The sequence below is a fragment of the Peromyscus californicus genome, unplaced genomic scaffold (assembly GCF_007827085.1).
Source record: "Peromyscus californicus insignis strain IS unplaced genomic scaffold, ASM782708v3 Scaffold_5__1_contigs__length_169319896, whole genome shotgun sequence".
Lineage (NCBI taxonomy): Eukaryota > Metazoa > Chordata > Mammalia > Rodentia > Cricetidae > Peromyscus > Peromyscus californicus.
In genome coordinates, this window is record NW_026294573.1 from 32,966,583 (window position 1) to 32,988,276 (window position 21,694).

A 21,694-nucleotide genomic window follows, 5' to 3' on the forward strand; every position below is an offset into this window, starting at 1 on the left:
CCTCTTTAAAAATATTAACCCCCCCTTCCACAAATCTCTCCCATGTTCCCCTCCTTCCCTTCCCTCTCAAATTCATGACCTCTTTTTCTTTATTAAGAATCTCCAGGGCGCTTTTAGCTGTAGCTGCAGAGGAAGCAAACCCTGATGCTACTCAGAGAAACCCCTCAAACTGTTAAGATAGTCATTTTGGGGGCTGGAGAGATGGCTCAGAGGTTAAGAGCACCGATTGCTCTTCCAAAGGTCCTGAGTTCAATTCCCAGCACCCACATGGTGGCTCACAACCATCTGTAATGAGATCTGGCACCCTCTTCTGTGTACATAATAAATAAATAAATCTTAAAAAAAAAGGTAAAAAAAAAAAAAAGATAGTCATTTTGTTAGAATGATTGCCGACATGAACTTAGAAGATTCAGAGACAGTACAAAATGGAAAACATCTGTTCCTCTGCCCCCCATGTCTTTTTTTTTTTTCTACTCTCATATATTACATTCCAACCACAGTTTCCCCTTCCTCCTCTCCTCCCAGCCCTACCTCCCCTCTGCCCCAGATTTACTCCTCCACTGTTTCCCTTCAGAAAAGGACAGGCCTCCCAGGAATATCAACCAAACATGGCACATCAAGTTGCAATAAGACTAGGTGTCTAACTGTCTAACAGTTCCAGAGGACCTGACACACTCTTCTGGCCTCTATAGGTACCATATACGCATGTAAAACACAGATACATACTTGCAGGCAAAACAGACATATACATAATATATACATACACACATATATACATATACATACACACACACACACACACACATCTCGCCTTCACTTCTTAATCTCTTTGTATTCCCAACCTTTCTTAGGCAAGGAGAAAAGAGAAGACTAGGTAGGTGTCTCACGGCAAAGGAAAAATAGAACTACAAAATGTCTAGGAAGCAGCACTGGACCTAACTAAGGAATTGGCTCACGTGCTCATATGAATTCCAGAATGTCTGCAATTAGTGACTGCTTCACACTATAAAGTCATCCTAACCCTGGCCCACAGCCACATGTTTGCTATGTGACTCTTTAGTTCATGGGTCTTCTGATGGAGAGGAACAACATCCAAGTCCTGTGGCTAAGAAATGTCATATAAGAGGACTCGTGCACCTGCACCTCATTCAGAGGATGAGATAGATGCTGGACCTGTTGCCTCATGTTGTAAGGAGATGAGACTTTTGATGAAGAGTCCTGTGAGGGAACAATTAACTCTCAAGTAGGAAAAGTGTAAATAATTTATATTTAGAGGGTTGTCTGAAGTAGTTTTAAAATATAGCTCATGATTCTTTAACCCACCTCCACTGACAGGTGAGGTCTGATTAGGGATTCCTTATTCTTGAATTTAGGTTCTGTGACTAACTGATCAATAGAATATGGTTGAAATGATGCTAACTTTGGGGCTTGGGCATTAGTGTCTTTCTGACCATAGTCTATTGAGTTGTCTGGGAAAAGGCATCTCAATTGAGAAAATGGGTCCATACGATCGGCCTACGGGCAAGTCTGTAGAGCATTTTCTTGATTGGCGATTGATGTGGTAGGGCCCAGCCCACTGTGGGTAGTGCTAACCCTGGGCAGGTGGTCCTGGATGGTATAAGAAAGTAGGCTGAGTAAGCCATGAGGAGCAAGCTACTATGCATCATTCCTATATGGCTTCTGCTTCAGTCCTTCCTTGCCTCCAAGTTGCTGCCCTGAATTCCTTGGAGGGTGGACAGTGATGTGAAAGTGTAAACCAAATAAACCCTTTCCTTACCAAGTTTCTTTCTTTCTTTCTTTTTGTTTTTTTGTTTTTTTTTTTCTAGACAGGGTTTCTCCGTGTAGCTTTGGAGACTGTCCTGGAACTTGCTCTGTAGACCAGGCTGGCCTCGAACTCACAGAGATCTGCCTGCCTCTGCCTCCCCAGTACTGGGATTAAAGGTGTATGCCACCACCGCCCTGCTCTACCAAGTTTCTTTTGATCATGCTTTTTTTTTTATTGTTATTTTTGAGACAGGATTTCTATGTATATCCCTGGCTGTCCTGGAACACACTTTGTAGACCAGGCTGGCCTCAAACTCAGAGATCTGCTTGCCTCTGCTTCCCGAGTGCTGGGATTAAAGGTGTCCACCATTACTACTGGGCTTGGTCATGCCATTTTATCACAGCAATAGAAAACTCTAAGTTAGGATGATCAAAGAATCAGTCGACTCTCTAGACATAAAGAGTTGAAGCCCAACTTGGACAATAATGAAAGATTGTCTCAAAACAAAACAAAATACCATGGGGTTGGGGATTTAGCTCAGTGGTAGAGTGCTTGCCTAGCAAGCACAAGGCCCCGAGTTCGGTCCTCAGCTCTGGAAAAAAAAAATCAAAATAAAAACAAACAAAAAACCCCCCATCAATAAAACCAAAACAATAAATATTAAAAGAAGTCAGGTGGAAAAACCATCTTACTTATAGGATAATATCTCAGAAATCATGCAAACATAGAGAAAATATAATGAAATATCTAAATTATTGTGAGAGAAGCCCCCAACAACCTAGACTTCTGAACCCCATAAAATCTAAAGTCAATAATACAAGTTTACACCCAAAGAAACTCAAAAAAGAGAAAATTAAGCTCAGACTAAGCAGAAGAGAATAAAGATTAGAGGAGATCCACAACTCTTCTTTACCAGGGACTTCACAGCTGCCACACTTGGCCAGAGCCCAGAATGGGGAAATAGCAATGAAAGAACAAAACACACCTGTGGCGGTTTGAAAGGAAATGGCCCCCAAAGGAAGCGGCACTATCAGGAGGTGTGGCCTTGTTGGAAGAGGAGTGTCACTGTGGGGGTGGGCTTTGAGGTCTCATATATACTCAAGCCACAACCAATGTTCAGTCTGCTTCCTGTTGTCTGCAAGATGTAAAACTCTGAGTTACCTCACCAGCACCATGTCTGCCTGCATGCAGCCATGTCCCACCATGATGATAATGGACTGACCTCTGAAACCGTGAGCTCCCAGTTAAATGTTTTTCTTATAAGAATTGCTGTGTCTCTTTACAGCAATAGAAACCCTAAGACAACACTCAGCCATCAAAGGTGAGACTAGATATTTATACCCAGAAACATCTGGAGCATCATAGTGCTAGATGCCTAGATCCCAGTGAAAACACACACATGAACAACCAAGACACTATTCCTCCAGCAGAAGCCATTAGCCCTACTGTAGTAGGCTCTGAGGACCTTAACGTGGACATAAATAAATGCCTTAATGAAAACAGAAATAGTTGACTGAAATAATGAAAACAACTTAAGACATGAAAGTAGAATTTAGCAAAGAAATAGAATTGCTAAATAAAAGTCAAATTGAAGCCTGGCGGTGGTGGCACATGCCTTTAATCCCAGCACTCAGGAGGCAGAGGCAGGAGGATCTCTGTAAGTTCAAGGCCAGCCTGGGCTATCAAGTGAGTTCCAGGAAAAGCGCAAAGCTACACAGAGAAACCCTGTCTAGAAAAACCAAAAAACAACAACAACAACAAAAGATCAAATTGAAATAAAATTAATAGTGAAAAACTCAGGAAGTTAAGCCTCACCAACAGATCAAAAGACATGGAAGAGAGAATTTCATGTCTTGAAGACAAAGTAGAAGAAATGGATAGTTTGGCCAAAGAAAATGTTAAATATAGAAAAATCCAGGTACAAAACATCCAGGAAATCTGGGACACTATGAAAAGACCAAATCTATGAATAATATAGAGGAAGGAGAAGAAACTAGGTCAAAGGCACAGAAAGTATTTTTAACAAAATCATAGAAGACAAATTCCCCAACCCAAAGCAATAGATGTTTATCAAGGTACACAGGAGGCATACAGAACACCAAACAGATAGGACCAGAAAAGAAAATCCCCATGACACATGATAATCAAAATACTGAATGCACAGGACAAAGAAAGGATATTGAAAGCTGCAAGGGAAGAAGACCAAGGCACATACAAAGGCAGGCCCATTAGAATAACACCTGAATCTTCAATGGAGATTAGGAAAGGCAGAGGGGCCTGGAGGTATTTTCTACAAACTGAGAGCTACAGATGCTAACCCAGACCATTATACACTACCAATCATAATAGATGGAGAAAGAAAAATATTTCTGGCTAAAAACAAATTTAAACAATTTCTGTCTACCAATCCAGCTCTACAGAAGGCACTAGAAGGAAAACTTCAGTCTGAAGGGAAAGTTAACTATACCAACAAGGACATGAGGATTAAATAATCCCAGAATAGTCAATCAAAAAAGACAATAAAAACATACCATGAGAACAAAATAATAGGAATTAATAAACACTGATCAATAAGTAGTATCTCCCAATATCAATAGTCTCATTTTCTCAATAAAAAGACTGGATTAGAAAACAGGATCCATCTTTCCACTGTATCCAAAAAACACACCTCACTATCAAGGACATATAGCATTTTAGGGCAAAGGGATGGGAAACAATATTCCAAGCAAATGGAATCAATAAACAAGCAGACTATAATCTGACCAAATAGACTTTAAAACCAAAACTAATTAGGAGAGATAGGGAAAGACACTACATATTCATTAAAGGCAAAAACCACACAAAGAGGATATTATAATTCTAAACATTTATGCATCAAACACAAGGGCACTTGTCTTAGGGTTTCTATTGCTGTGAAGAGACACCATGACCATGGCAACTCTTTTTTTTTTTAAAGATTTATTTATTTATCATATATACAGTATTCTGCCTGCATGTATCCCTGCAGGCCAGAAGAGGGCACCAGATGTCATTACAGATGGTTGTGAGTCACCATGTGGTTGCTGGGAATTGAACTCAGGACCTCTGGAAGAGCAGCCAGTGCTCTTAACCTCTGAGACATCTTTCCATCCCACCCATGGCAACTCTTATAAAGGAAAACATTTAATTGGGGCTGGCTTAAAGTTTCAGAGGTTTATTAGTTCATTATCATCCTGGCAGGTAGCATGCAGGCAGACATGGTGCTGGAGAAGGAGCTGAGAGTTATATATCTTGATCTGCAGGCAACAGGAAGAGACTGTCACACTGGGTGTGGCTTGAGCACATATGAGACCTCAAGACCTACCTCCACAGTGACACATTTCTTCCCAAAAGGCCACACCTATTAATAGTACCACTCAATATAGGTCAAGTATTCAAACATGTGAGTCTATGGGGGTCATACCTATTCACACTATCACAGCACTCACTGTCATAAAGAAGCACTGTGACAGCTAAAGTCACATATTTGCCCTAAGGACTCTACACACTTGCTCATCCATGTTCATTGCTGCTCTATTCATAATATCCAGGAATTGGAAAGAGGCTAGATGTCCATCACCTGATGGATGGATAATAAAAATGTACATTTACACAATGGAATATTATTTAGCTGTTAAAAAGTGAAATTATAAAACAGGTAAATAGATTGAGCCAGAAACAATCATCTTGAGATATCCCAGACCCCAAAAGACAAATGTTGCATGTTTTCTCTTATATGTGGATGTTAACTTTTAACTTTAGAAATGTGTGTTTCAATTAGAATAACCAGAGAGGTTAGGCAGATAGTAAGGGAACAGAGGGAGAAGATGATCTTCTAAGGAGAGAGAAATAGAATATAGTGTTATAAAGAGATGAAGGGAAACTAGAATAGGAGGATAAAATGGGGAGGGATGAGAGGGCAGGGTGAAGGAGTGACTATGGGGAGAGTCAACTAATAACGAGTTTCCCTTTTGAAAAGCCATATGGAAACCTACAACTCTAGAAACATCCTAAAATATACACATATATGAAAGGAATTTAAATGGAGCCACTAAGGGGGAGATAATGCCCCAACTAGACATCTTAAGCCATCAAGTTAAAATCTCCAGTGCCAGGACGGGTTACATATTGTTGAGTTGTTGACTAAACGGGTCCCAGAGGCCCTACCCCAAACATTACAGACTATTGGTTACCCTCCACAACCTGGTGGTAAGACTATATTGTTGAAGACATCATTTATTTATGTCATTGAACTTGGAGAAATCAAGCTGATGGCCAACTAGAAGCTTTACCATTACCGACTAACATTCATGTTGCTGGAAGATATTTTGCATGCTACCAGAGGAGAAAAGTAATCATCAATTATCATCTAACTACAAACCTGTGCTCTACAACAGCAACCTGCCTGCAAGATATACTGGTGCAATAGTAGCACAGACATTACGAGAGTAATCAGACATTTTTAATTGAATTGAAGGCCCACTCTATGAGATGGAACCCATACCTGGCATTGATGAAGTGGCCAAGAACCTGGGACTAGATAAGTCATGGGCCTTAGTGTAAAAGCTACTACTATTATTCTGCTAAAGGAACACAGCAATAAAGCGATTTCTAATGACATACAGCTATGCCTATAGATCAGTGCATAGTCCAGCCCTCATCAGAGAAGCTCTTCTTGCAGTAGATGGGAATTAACACAGACATCCACAATTAGACAATGTACAAAGTGAGAAACTTTTGAGCACTCATTTCTTAATGGCTCAAGGATCTAAGTGGAAAGGAGAAAGGCTGTAAGAGCCAGAGGTAGTAGAAAGATGACTTCAAGGAAACTGTCTTCCAGACACAACAGAGCTGATACATACCTGAACTCCAGAGACTGGGACAGCATGCACAAAACTACACAAATTCATATCAGACAAAAATCCCACCAATGCAAAGGGGACAAAAAGAAGCTATTTATAATTGTTCCCTGCTGGGAAAGGGAAACTCAGTTTTCCCCAATGGAGTGACACTGGATATATCAACCACACTCTAAGGCAGACCCCATGTCAAGGCCAACATAAAAAGGTCTCCATATTTTTGTGTGCTTTTGTTTTGCTTTGGTATGTTTTATCATATATTTGGTCTTATTTTTTGTTTTAATTTTCATTTTGCTTTGTTTTTTTTGAGAGAGCGAGAGCGAGAGCGAGAGAGAGCGAGAGAGAGAGAGCAAGAGAGAGAGCGAGAGAGAGAGAGAGAGAGAGAGAGAGAGAGAGAGAGAGAGAAAACATGAAGTTGGGTGGGTAAGAAGGAGGGGAGGATCTGGGAGCAGTTGGGGAGAGGAAAGAATATGATCAAAATATATTGTATAAAACATTGAAATAAAAAGTTAAGAGTATATTATGAATAAAATTTTTTACCCATAAATTAATTAATCTAGATGAATGGAACAGTTTGTTGAAAGACAATCTCCTGAGACCTAGTCAAGAAGAAAAATACAGGGCTGAGTATAATGATACATGATTGTAATTTTAGTTTCTCAGGAAGCTACAGTAGGATTGCTTGAGCTCAAGAGTTCAGGGACAGTCTGGGCAAAACAAAGAGACATTTTCTCTTAACAAAATATGAAAATAAAGTTGGGTGGTGGTGACACACACCTTTAATCCCAGCACTTGAGAGGCAGAGGCAGGTAGAGCTCTGAGTTTGAGGCCAGTCTGGTCTACAGAGTGAGTTCCAGGGCCAGGGCTACACAGAAAAACTCTGTCTCAAAAATGAGAGAGAGAGAGAGAGAGAGAGAGAGAGAGAGAGATTTATAGAATTGATATAGTTTGTCTCTTAAATGTTTGGTAGAACTTACCAGTAACACTATCTGGGCCTGGTACTTTGTATTCGGGAAGCTTACTAATTATTTATACAATTTGTTCTCTCTCTCTCTCTCTCTCTCTCTCTCTCTCTCTCTCTCTCTCTCTCTCTCTCTTTTGAGACAGGGTTTCTCTGTGTAGCCCTGGCTGTCCTGAAACTCAACTCTGTAGACCAGGTTGGCCTCAAACTCACAGAGATTGGCCTTCCTCTGCCTCCCAAGTGCTGGGATTAAAGGTATGTGCCACTACCACCTAACTCTATAAATCTCTTTTAGAAGACAAAAACAGAAGGAATATTTATCAAACTCATTCTATGAGGTCAGCATTATTTTAATACCCAAACCAAAGAAATAACAATTAAAAGAAAATTGTAGACCAACATCTCTCATGAACATTGATGTCAAAATCTTCAACAAACATTAGAGAAATCTTACCCAATATTGTATGAAAGAATTGTATGACATGAAAAACAGAATTTGTCCCAAGTTGGAAGACTTATCCAACATGCAAAAAACTCCTGATAAATGTAAGCTTGGTATGGTGGCTCACATCTATAATGCCAGCATTCAGGAGACTGAGGCAAGAGGATTGTGAGTTTGAGGCCAGTGTAGGATACATGGTGAGCTGCAGGCCAGCCTAGGTGACTTAGAGCAAGGCCTTATCCTTCAAAAAATTAAAAAACCTCTTAATCATATTTACAGGCTAAATAAAAAATACATCAATATATTCAGAAACACAATACTCATTTGTAATAAAATCTCTTCAGAAAACAAACAATAGGCAATTTCTTTAACTTGTTAAATACTTATAAAACACAAACTCCTACAGTTGATATATGAAACAGTGAGAAACTAAGAGGACTGCCATTAAGATGAGGAACAAAGTCGGAATATCTCCTCTCATCCCTCCTCTTCAACATCACAATGGAAGTTCTAGGTGATGCATTATGATGTGAAAAGAAAAGTATACACATTAGCAATAAAAAACCTTCCCTGGACTACAAATGATTTTCTACATAGAAATAAGAAAAAATAAAAAGAAAAAAAAAAACAAGCAAAAAAACCCAAAAACAACCTGGAACTAAAAAGTAATTGTAAAAGGCTGCAGAATATAAGGTTAATATTTAAAAGTCATTTTGCTCTATACTAACAATGTTTTAATGAAAATACATTATCATTTACAATAGTTCCAAAGGAGTAATATTTAGGCATTAACATAATAAGATATGAGACTTTATTAGTAATATTGTTATTCTGAAGAAAAAAAAAACGAAATCAAAGTACCAAATTAGTGGAGAGCATAATATAACTCACTGTTAAGAAATTAATCTTTCTCAAATTGATCTTGAGATTCTACATAATCCCAGTCATAACCCCAGAAAGTAGGGCTGGAGAGATGGCTCGGTGGTTCTCTTGCAGAAGACCAGGGGTTTGGTTCTTGGCACCCACACTGGATTGCTTACAACTGCCTGTAACTCCAGTTCCAAGTATCTGACGCCCTCTTCTGGCCTCCATATGCATCAGCACACATGTATACATACACACTTAAGTACATACACGTACACTTAAAAAAAAAAAGTCCCAGAAAATTATTTTCTGGATAGCTACAAAAGGAACCTGAGTTTTGCACAGAGAGGTAAAAGACCCAGACTAACCAATATAGTATTAAAGGTGAAGAAAAAAGTTGGGGACCTGAAACTTCAAGACCTCAAAACTTAGTACATAGCCCTGAAGCCATGGCACTTTAATATTGGTAAGTAAATAGACAAACAGAACAGATATAGAGCCCAGAAATAAACTCACAGGAGGAGTCACCTTGTTTTTGACAAAGGAGTAAAGGCAGTCTCCTCAACAAATTGTGTTGAACAACTGAATATTCACATGTCAACCCTTCCCTAACCAAAAGTCAAACAATAACAAAATGTCTAGACAGACCTTGTACATGATACAGGAAGGCCCTGCATTTTGAAGTTATTTGGAGAGGAAACCATGGCTGAGTAGCCCTTCTGCTCTAACATTTTAGAGTCTGTGCAGAGACAGACTTAACCCATTTAACAGCAAGGAGGTCATTCTCATTTCTTAGACATCCCTGAGGAAGATAGGGTAACTATAGAGTAAGTTTTCACATAAATATCTCAATGCATACATACAAATGAGTACTTTAAGATCACCCCACCGGGAAGGTAAGTATATGCTTTAAAGGGATAGGTATTTTACAGTTAACATTATACATAGTTTATAAAATGGGGACAGATAGGACTTTTGTGTGTACCAGCCTATAACACACACACACACACACACACACACACACACACACACACACACACACACACACACACACGGCTGATTAGCCATTCTCATCAGCTACCAAATTTTACTTTGAACCAATCATCCGTTGTCTGGTCTCCAAAGTAAAATTCATTTTCACCATCAAGGTTTGCCTTCATTAAGATTGCTTTTTAAAATTCAGAAGCTTTTCATCCAAACTGAAATGGTGGTAGCCTCATGGAATATAGCTATAAGGCTTCTGAAAGGTAGAAGGGATCATTAAGAAGGGAATGACCCAAGATGAGCATTACTTTAAACTGGGCCAGCAAGCTCTGAGTGTTTCCCTGTTCCTTGAAACCAGCCCCAGTTTCCCAGGTTTGAGTTCACAGAACAATTACCCCAGTTGTGTGTGTGTGTGTGTGTGTTGTGTGTGTTTTATTGCTCTGACAAAATGAAAGTTTCTCTGAGACTATTTCAAATGCCATAGAGAATTTTTTTAAGATTTATTTATTTATTATGTATACAGTGTTCTGTCTGCATGTATGCCAGATCTCATTACAGATGGATGTGAGCCACCATGTGGGTGCTGAGAATTGAACTCAGGACCTCTGGAAGAATGGCTAATGCTCTCTTAACCGCTGAGCCATCCCTCCAGCCCCTGAGAATTTTTTTTAAACTTAGGTCCTACCTAGGTTTACACATGGACAGAGTTATTTATTGGTAGAAGACAAGAGGAAATGTAGACACTATGCCTCAGGGTCAAACTGCAGCTAGTTCCATCCTCTGCTCTTACCTGTGGGGGCCTGCATGGCTGAACTGGGGATGGTGGCAGCATCTTGGGGAACAGTGCTGGTATCCGGTTCAGGGGTGCTGGTTGTTGGTGAGGTGGGTGGTGGGCTCAGCAAAGTCCGAGGTTTCCTCTGTTAAAATGGATGGGGAAAAGTTTGCTACCCATGAAAGGTAACGTCATTTTTCGTTCCTTTATTCCTAGCACTCAGTACACCCATGAAATGAACATATTTATGAATGGAACCACATTTTATTTTGTACTCAGTAACTGGCTCCAAAGTTGTACATATTCAAAGTACTTAGTAAACATTTTTCTGAATGTATGTACATGATTTTGGTCTTCTACAGAGAAAGAGCTTAATGTACTTTTATGCTAGATTCAGTATCATAAGAACTCCAAATCCTTTGTAAATTGGGCAGATAAAAGCAGAAAACATGCTAGGGCTGAATGTTACTACTTTGTTTCTTTCTTTAAATGGAAATGAACCTTTTGACTCTACCAGCTGCTTTTTTCTGCCTCCTTTCTTCAGCTTATTACCTGCTACTCCTTCCCTTAATAATCTAACAGTTCCTGATTACACGACTTCTCTAAAACCCTGCAATTTTATCTGGCTCACATCTTTACAATTTTAAGATTCTCTTCAATGGGAAATGTTTTCTCTTGTTTACAGTATAAATTTATGTCCATCTAGGAAGCTCTCTTACTTTTCCTCCTAACTCCATACTTTGTATTGTCCATGTATTATTATTACCTGCTTGCACTGTGATGCTCCTATTAACTTAGAGCCCTGTGAAGGTCTGAGTATCATTCCTCACATGGCCCTTGACATATAAGTATTAATAAATGTTTATCATGAAGCATACAATACAGATTACCAATAATGGGGGTAATTAAGAAGATCTGAGAGAAACCTATTATTGTTATTATTTTTTGCTGGAACTTAGGATGTTTCTAGAAACGTTTCTAAAAGCCTTCTGGTATACAAGGAAACCACTACCAAGATCCAAAAATCCTCTTTCACAAAGTGCTTGTGTAAGGTACACTGTTGTACAAACCTGTCTTCCTTCTAGGGACACATACTCTAGAGAGATCTGGTGACAGTAGCAGCCATACATCAAATGGCTTCACATGAAGAAGCCATCATGCAAAACCCTCATTAGAAATGGACATATGCTTACATTATCAGATACTTCTGAGAGTAGAATTCCATGTAAGTAGTAAGTCATGATAGAAGGGAAATAAATGAGTTGGTGCTATTATTTCAAGGATCCCTCAGAGAGAAGCCTGGTGAGTTGAATACCCAAATATTGTAGAAGAGAGCAGAAAGATGGAAGGTATCATTAGCATTTTAGATGGGTGTAATTACATGTTTTACACAGATTCATGCATTAACTTAGCTCCATTTAACAGGGGAGAAGGGGGCTCAGCACCCCATGGAAAGAAACTGTTCCAAAGTCACATAGGTGACCATAAATGGGGATGAGACCAATGCTGTGGGATGTCTTTCTGTACGCTGTGAATATGTTGTTCCCACTGGTTAATAAATAAGCTGCTTTGGTTTATGGCAAGGCAGCTTAGAGGCAGGTGGGAAATCCAAGAAGAGAGACAGGAAAGAGAAAGGCTGAGTCTGGAGAGATGCCAGAGGCCACCGAAGGAGAAGGAAGATGGCAGCAGACCGGTAATGTCATGTGGTAAAACATAGATTAATAGAAATGGGTTAATTTAAGATGAAAGAGCTAGCTAGAGGCCTGCCATAGGCCATACAGTTTGTAAATAATATTAAGCCTCTGAATGATTATTTTATAAGTGGCTGAGGGATCGCGGGGGCCTGGCGGGACCAGAGGAATGTGAGGCCAGACGGGACCTGAGAAAACCTTCCGACTACAGACCAAAGTCTAAATGTGTCTGGTTTCTAAGACTTTCTTTTTGTTTCAAAAAGAAGCAGTGTCATCACATGGAAGAAATCTATAGAATTATGCAAAAGAATAAAAGGGGGGAATTAGGGTCAGACACTACGACACAAAACACAGGGTACCATGAGAACGTTTACTTTCAAGAGGATGGAAAGAGGACATTGGCTACTATGTTTTCAACTTCCTGAAGGGTGCAGAGCACAGCAATCATAATATCCAAGGTCTTAGTGTTCAAAGGATATTAAAGGTCCTTTAATATAATCATCTTCAAAAACAAGAAAACAAAAACAGAAACAAACAAACATACAAAGAAAACCACTTTGCTCCCTCCATCTTTCCTGCCTCTCCATTCTCTTAGTGGCAATGGGAGCTGCTGTGTATCATGCAGTATATCCTTCTGTCTAAACAGCTTTCCTTGCAAATGTTCATTGTTTAATGTGTTGGTCTGGTTCAAGGCCTCTAGCTTCTGGTACACTATCAATACTGGACCCTTGCTGACACTCTTCTCAGATATCTGCTGCTTCCTTGAGTCAGTTTTCTGGTTTTTGTTTTGGCCCTTTGTTTTTTTTTTTTTAAATTAATATTCTTATTATATTTCTTTTTTTAATTTTTTCTCTTATATTTCTTTATTTTTATTATTTCTTTTTAAGGTTTCCCTTTGGGGGACATTACAAGGGTGAAGGGAAAATACATAGGGACGAGAAAATAAGTGGGGTTGGGGTGCACAATGTAAAATTCCTAAAGAATCAATAATAATTATGATTAAAAAAGACTGAAGATTATAATAATTTTAATATTTAGCATTCTGATTCTATGATTTCAATGTCTTTTCTTCCTACTACTCTGTTTTATTTTGAAGAGAAATTCTAGAATAAATATATTTAAATGGCTTGTACTTTGTTAACTACCAAAATGTATGCTAAAACAAACTCAAAAGGATTTAGTGACAGGTAACAGATAAATTACAATGAAATCATTTTCTGAAAAAAAAATAATTATCTTCAATATTTCTGCCTTCTGAAATAGACTCCTGGCAGAGCCACCCAGGCCCTGAGAAAACACTTGCAACCACAGGAGCTTACTACTATTTAAGATAGCTCCTTTTGTACTGAAACAAAGACCTGCTTGAATTTCCATTTACTAGCTCTCAGTTTTGGTTTTTGGAGTTTCTCAGATACACACATTCCCTCTTTTGACTACCCTCAAGACATGCCCACATAATCAAAACCATGGCTCTCTGGCCTTGGCATCCTTAGGGTGCCATTCATTCAGCCTCTCCTCTACAACATGAGAAAGAGAAGAGTGAATAAAGTAATGGTGTAATAAAGTAGTAGTAGTAACAGTGTAGTAGATAAGAGTCAGGATCAGGGTTAGGTATTAGGGGCAACGGATCAGAAATAGCACTGAATGTTATACAGAAAGATTAAGCAGTGACACTGAGAATTCAAATCCAATAAAAAAGGGAAAATAAGAGTGGTAACATCGGGACTAAAATCATCCATTCACCCATCCACTCACCCACCCATCCACTCACCCACCCATCCACTCACCTACCCATCCACTCACCCACCCATCCATCTTCCCACCCACCCATCCATCTTGCATATACAGAACATCTCCCAAGACTGAGATACAAGGCACTGCAGGAGGAAAAGAGAAGAGAAAGATTAGGTGCTTGACCTTGAGGAGCTTATATTCTATAAGGACTAATGTTAGCTAGAGCTACTAACAAGCACAACAAATCAACCTAATGACCAACTCTGGGGAAAATATGAGACTGCAGTGGAGGTCCAGGGAGAACAGGACATCATTTCCACAGGGTGATTCAAATAATCAAATCCAGGAGGGAGGCTCTGAGAAATCCTTGATCACTAGGACGTGAGTGGAGGTGAGATGTTAACAAGGGCCCTAGAGGAGCTTTTTTATACCAGTGCTTTTGCTAGGGAAGCTATCAATGAAAACGCTGAATGACTTAAGAGGTTGTACTTTCAGTAACCATGCTCATTGAAGCTTGACTTGATCTTTTCCCACACTAGAGGAAAGTATACGACCTTTAGGTAGAGAAGATGTGTGTGTAGTAGCAACCTTGGAACTAGATCTAGGAACCCATCAATGTAGTCTTTGTCATCACTTGCTATATGGCCTCAGGAAATCATTTCACAGGTCTAAGTTTTAATTTACTCCATAATAAAGTAACACTCATAGTACCTCCCAGAGTTTTGTGATGATCATGATATGGATGCAATAGCATCTAATATAGTCTGACATTAAATAATTAAATTAAGTTTTTAAAAGAAAGGTAGCAACAGCAAAAGAAAATTACAGAATTACATTTACAGAATTAATATACTCTCTGTTTACATGTTGGGCATCTATTTTGTGAAGGTTAATGAGAGGCAGAATATTTTACCTATGGAAGACATTGGATAGACTCTCTCAAAAACTAAAATTGGTTTCCTATCCCTATTATTCTATCTCTAACATTAGCAAACTCCAGATAAGTGCTGAACAGGGATGACAATCTAGATTTCTCTTAAAAACCACCAACTAGGTGGACAAGATGGCTAGATGTGCTCCTTTTCGAGATGAAATGTGTGGATGAATTGCTGTCCGGTACCTCTTTCTGGGAAGTCCACATTTTTACCTACCTTACTGCCAGGCTTGGGACCCCTCTTCTTTGGGAATTTCAACGGTTCAGCTGACTTGGATGGGGTAGAAGTGGGATGGGGAATAAGGATCTTGGGTGTTCGGCCCCGCTTCTTTCCTGGTTTGCGCCCCCTCTGCCCTGGCTGATGCTCCAAGACAGTTTTGGTGCTGAGGATGCTGGGCTTCTCAGTGTTCACATCAGATGCAGGGGAAGGATTCTTTGGAATCACAACTGTAAGAAAAAGATTCATTCTATTATCCCTCCTCCTGTATTCCCATCTGTCTTAGTCAGGGTTTCTATTGCTGCAATAAAACACATGGCCAAAAAGCAAGTTGGGGAGGAAAGGGTTTACTGGGCTTACACTTCCACATTGTAGTCCATCATTGAAGGAAGTCAGGACAGGAACTCAAACAGGGCAGGAACCTGGAGGCCCCTGCAGAGGTCATAGAGGGGTGCTGCTTACTGGCTTGTTCCCAGTGGCTTGCTCAGCCTGCTTTCTTAATGAACCCAGGACTACAACCCAGGGATGGCCCCACTGACAATGGGCTAGGTTCTCCCCCATAAATCACTAATTAAGAAAATGCCTTACAGCTGGGTCTTATGGAGGCATTTACTCAATCGAAGTTCCCTCCTTTCAGATGACAACAGCTTGTGTCAAGCTGACATAAGAGCAGCTGGCATACCATCCCAGACAGAAGGAAAAATAACTTGCATTTCTGTCCAAGAAGTTTGTTTAGGAACCTAGTTCCTTGGCATCTGACCTAGATGCTTAGAAAATTACAAAATAAATTGAATTTATTTTGGCTACAATTGAAAGTTTTTAATTATTACTAGTAGATGCAGGAAAATATTTAAAATTTCCCTAAGTATCTTAGAGAAGCATTATGACCCAAGTTCAAGGTGAAGCCTGTGGCTAGAACCAGAGGCTCAAAACTGGGACAGATCTCAGGAGTCTAAAGCCTTCTTCTGATGAGACTAAAGATCTAATAGAAGAAGAGGTGGTGCCTCTCCCAGGCTACTCAGGGAGGCAAGAACTTCTGTTTTCAAACTGAGCCCCAACAGCCAAGGTTACGTCGTCAACATGGCTGAGGCTTTAGCATGATCAGTGCAGTGAGGGGAGTGACATGAAAATGGAAATCGTTCTCCTCAACTTCAAGTGTTTGCTCTTTATTAACTTTAAGGTAAAAATCTGAAGTCTTTATTGTGATTCCCAAGAAGTTTGGGCTTTTGCCTCTGCCTTGCACTCTAGTTCTGCCTGATGTCATACTGCGTCACCTACCTTTATATCCTAGTTGCCCTATATATTGAGCTCTTTATTATTCTTGGTTGGACATGTATCAATACTTAGTTTTCAAAGCTTAAAATAGGAGCACATTCTTGTAGCACAAATTGTTAGAAGGTCTTATTAATAAAAACAAACCTGGAGCCAGGTATAGGGGTGAATGCTGAAAGATAAGAGAGACAGAACAAGCCACAGCCAACCTCACATAGCCAACTTCTCAGCTGATCCTATTTCCTCAAACTGGATGCCTCTCAGCTGAACTGTGCTGCTCAAAAGCCTAAAATCTTAGCCAGCCTAGTTCCTGGTCCTCACGCCTTACATACCTTTCTGCTTTCTGCCATCACTTCCTGGGATTAAAGGCATGAGTAACCAAGCCTGGCTGTTTCCAGTGTGGCTTTAAACTCACAGAGATCTGGATGGATCTCTGCCTCCCAAGTGATAGGGTTAAAGGCGTGTGCTGCCACTTTCTGGCCTCTATATCTAGTAGCTGTTCTGTTCTCTGACCCCAGATAAGTTTATTTAGGTGAACAATATTTTGGGGAACACAATACCACCACACATTCTCACTGAAGTCTTCTCTGACCAGGCCACCACAAAGTCAGCACTTCTAAAGTATTTTGTGGACATCTGTATTATAGGACTACTTAATTCTATGCCATTTATTCATCTTCTCCTCAAATGGAGAATATTTAGAGATAAAGAATATCTAATTCATTACAAAAATAGTTATTGAGCACTTGCTATAGGTTATATACTGTTTTGAGTCCTGGGCATAGAAAAGTGAACTAAGCAGACATAGTTTCCACTCATACAGTTTATCTCTTAGTGGGAGAAATGGAAGGGGAACAAATATAGAACATAATATCAGGGAGTGACAAATGCTAAGATTCATGTAGGATAAAGATACTACATTGTTTGGGAAGGCTTATTTTAAGAGAAAGTATTTACACACTGTTCCAAGGAACAAGCCTATGAAGACCCCATGGAGGAGTTTTCAAAGTCTATTTTGTAAGTCTAATGCATAGCAAACACACTCTGAAGTGGGAAGATATTGGTGTTTGACGTTAGCATGGCTGGATATAAGTTAGTAATGTGGAGAATAGCTTAGAGAAGAATAGCACAAGACTGAGTAGATCCAGCTGGGTGGATCGCCACTAAACTGCTTGCTATGCAAGCACAAAGACTTAAATCTGAACCCAGAATCCATCTAAAAAATACAGGCGGGGGCCGGGCAGTGGTGGCGCACGCCTTTAATCCCAGCACCCAGGAGGCAGAGCCAAGTGGATCTCTGTGAGTTTGAGGCCAGCCTGGTCTACAGAGTGAGATCCAGGACAGGCAACAAAACTACACAAAGAAACCCTGTCTCGAAAACAAAACAAAACAAAACAAATGAAGAAACAAACAAACAAAAGCTGGGTGTTGTGGTGTGTGCTTGTAATCCCAGCTCGGGAGAGACAGAGATAGGAAGACAACTGGGGTTCTGGCCAGCCAGCCTAAGCTATCTAGTGAAGTGGGCCAATGAGAGACCTCAACTCAAAAAACAAGGTGTGTATGTGGAGTGCTGGGGGATGGTACAGTCAGTAAAGTAGTTGCTGTATAAGCGAGAACATCTGAATTCAGACCTCCAGCACTTACATACATAATATAAATATAGTATACAAAGACATACAAGTACTTGAAACTACTGTATCCCATCAAAATTCCCAAAGTTAAAAGGACTGAAATCCATCCCTAACAATGGTGAAGGATGTGAAGGAATTAGAATACAACACTGCTGGTCTGAATATAAACTATTCTGGAAAAATGCTTAGTTGTATACCTTATTACCCAATGAAATAAATAAACAATATGGTCACCAACAGACATGTGCTAAGATATTTACCACAGCATTTTTCATGAGGTAAATGCTGGAAACAACCCAAATGACAAACAGAAGAACAGAATGTAGTATATTCATACAGAGAAACACCACAGGAAGCACAAAACAACTATTGCTAACCATTTTTATATGCAACAACAAAGCTGAATTTCACAGAAATATGCTACATGAAAGAAGTCAAATAAAAATTAACTGACAAAAAGCCAGAATATACAATTTATGAAGTTCGAAAATAGAAAAAAAGCAATCTAGATTGATAAGATGGTAGGTACCTTTGAGTGAGTTGGATATTATGAGGGAGCCTCTAGACGCTTAAAATGAACTATATCAAAATAAAAGAAAAAGAATAGGGCTGAGGAGACGGCTCAGTGCTTGCTGCTTAAGAATGAGGACCAGAGTTAAGACGCCTAACACTCACATGAAAGTGATAAAAGTGGACCCTGGTGGCGTGCACCTGAAACAGTGGATTCCAGAGGCTCATTAACCACCCAGTCCAGCCTAAAAGGCAAGCTCCAGGTTAGTGAGAGAACTGTCTCAAAAGGGGGCAGGTAGAAAGCAACAGAGGAAGACACCTCAAGTTGACCTCTGGCCTCCACATGTGCACACATGGGTGAGTGTACCCTTATACACACGTGAATACATGCACACACACACACATGCATGAACACTCCTCCCCCACCCCCCCAACACACAGAAAAGTATAATGGTGCACTGAAATCTTGATATTATTAGAGAAGAAGCAACTGGATTCAGAGTACATTTGAAGGAAGAGTTGATTTGACTGGATGTTAGAGTCAAAAATTAGCAAGCAAACCACAAAAGCATATTGAAAGTTCAATTAAAATCAATCTAATTAAAATCATACCTAATGAAAAAGGGAAATTATACATGGAACAATGTTACTAGCTGAAACAGTTGAGAATAATGATACCTTTTATTGAGATGGAAAACACTGGAGAAAGATCTGGAATTGAGTTTCTAAACTTGTTTCTTGTGAGCTGCCTATTAGATATTAAAATATGGAAATGTTAATTAGGGAATTATATATCTGAGTCTGGAATCCAAAGGAGATGCTAGAACTGAAGAAAAAATTTGAGAATTATCAGTGTGTTTACTGGTATGTAAAATCATTTGACTAAATGAGATTTTGTTGAGTATGAATACATAATCAAGAAAAGAGGGAAAAAGAGAGTTTCTAAGATACTTAATGTGCATCAGTTAGAGAGAAGAAGAGCTAGTAAAGAAATTAAAAAATGGTCCAAAAGTGAATCCCAAAGAAAATGAGTGTGAACTCCAAGAAGCCAAGTGAAAGGACAGTTCTAGGAAAGGGGAAAAGGCAGCACCTCAACCTACTGATCAAAGCTACTATCACCCCACCCAGAACACACCCAGTTTATTTTCTAATGTGATGGACTGAGAATACCACATATTTATCATCTCAGCTTCAAATAAATTATCTTGAGGTCAGGCACACCAAAACGGAGGTTCAGTTATTAAAACACAATTAGCTTTGTCAATGTTACAGAGAGAAAAATACAAGACTGTTCTAGACTCTGAAGGTGAACACGACATACAGTTAATGCAATATATGGTTTGATTTAGTCTGAAGGAAAACACATTTTGAAAAGGGATATTAGGTCAACTGATAAGATTTACATACTGATTCTGGTAACATCTGATGTCAAGCGTGGTGCTGAGTCACTAGGGTAGGGCATCATATGCACTGCTGAATCAATCAGAGGATATAGTTCCCCTATGATTTAGCAATTCCAACCATAGGTATAAACTCCAGGGAGCGTGCACCTGTATATCAGCATATGTAAAAAATGCTCATATTATTTTTAATAACTGACAAGTTGAAATGATCTAAACGTGCACTATTAGTAAAATGGGTTTAATCTACAGCACACACACATTTTAAAAAGAGAAGGCAGAGGGTATTTATATGCTGTGTAAGCTAAGAATGGTGGCTCAGATCTATAACACAAGCACTTGGGAAGCCAAGGCAGGTAGATTGTGGTGAGTTCAAGGTCAGCCTGAGCTAAAGAATGAGACTCCTCTGTCTCAAAAAAAAAAAAAAAAATAATGAAGGTAGCAGTTCTCAGAGTGTGGTCTGGAGATTTTTAGAGAAACTGCTTAATTAGTAAAGTGCTTGCTGCCCAAGCATGAGGATCTGAGTTTGACTTCCAGAATGTACATAAAAAGCCAGGCATGGTGGTATATGATATGCTTGTTAATATACTGCTGAGGAGATGGAAACAGATGACTCCCTGGGGCTGATAAGCCAGCCTAAGTTAATCAGATAACCCTAAGCCAGTGAGAGACCTCATCTCTAAAAACCAAGACAGTGCCTGAACAGGAATGGTACCCAAGTTTGTCCTCTGCTCTCCAAACTCATGTGCACACTTGTATATGTTTACCTGTACACATGAACATGCACACACACAGAAAGATACAAAAAGAAAAAAATTTAAAAATCCTTTTTGAGAGTCTATAAAGTTGAAATTGTTTCTAATGGTGATTAGTATTACTTTCCCTTTTTACATTCATTCTTTCATGATGGACTTTCCCAAAGGCTACTTTGTGGGCATCATTATTCTCACAGGTAACAAAATGTGTACATTTTTTCTTGAACTGTTTACTCATTAGTAAATACTTAAAAAAAAAGAAAGAAAACAACCCAGCTTTCTGGGGGCTAGAAAGATTGCTTAGTGGTTAAGAGTACTGGCTGCTCTTACAGAGGACTCAAGTTTAATTCCCAGAATCTATGCGGCAGCTCACAACCATAGGTTACTCCAGTTCCAGGGGGTCCAATGCCCTCTTCTGGCCTCTGGACATGAGACATATATGTAATGCATAGCCATACATGCATGCAAAACATGCACAAACATAAAAACAAAATAAAACATCTTTCTTTTATATATAAATACACACATGTTTAATGTACATTGCTTGATGAGTTTAGATACAAGGACATACTTATGGTACTATAATCAAAGTGAAAAACATAGTCATCACCTCCAAAAGTTTTCTTCTGTCTCATGAGTTTCTTTTGTGTGTTTGATAAGAACATTTAACACCATGTGGTGGTTTAAAAGAAAACAGACCCCAAAGACAGTGGCACTATTAAGAGGTGTGGCCTTGTTGGAGAAGTATGTCACTGTGGGGGCAGCTTTGAGGTCTCTTTTGCTCAAGCTTTCCTCAGTGTGACTGCAAGATGTAGCACTCTCAGCTGCAGCACCACATCTACCTGCACACCGCCATGCTCCCCATCATGATGATAATGGACTGAA

The 21,694-nt window shown here is 39.5% G+C and overlaps 1 protein-coding gene across 12 annotated transcripts in view; it reads right to left on the minus strand.

The window, feature by feature from the left end:
* Positions 1-21,694, minus strand: part of Scmh1 (Scm polycomb group protein homolog 1) — a 161,561-nt gene that overhangs the window by 26,807 nt on the left and 113,060 nt on the right. For all 12 annotated transcript variants that reach the window (XM_052717966.1, XM_052717964.1, XM_052717965.1 and 9 more), the window contains 2 exons: positions 15,242-15,471; positions 10,684-10,810 (listed from right to left, as the gene is read on the minus strand). In XM_052717966.1, the coding sequence (XP_052573926.1) occupies positions 10,684-10,810; positions 15,242-15,471 (357 nt within the window). The remainder of the gene's footprint in view (positions 1-10,683; positions 10,811-15,241; positions 15,472-21,694) is intronic.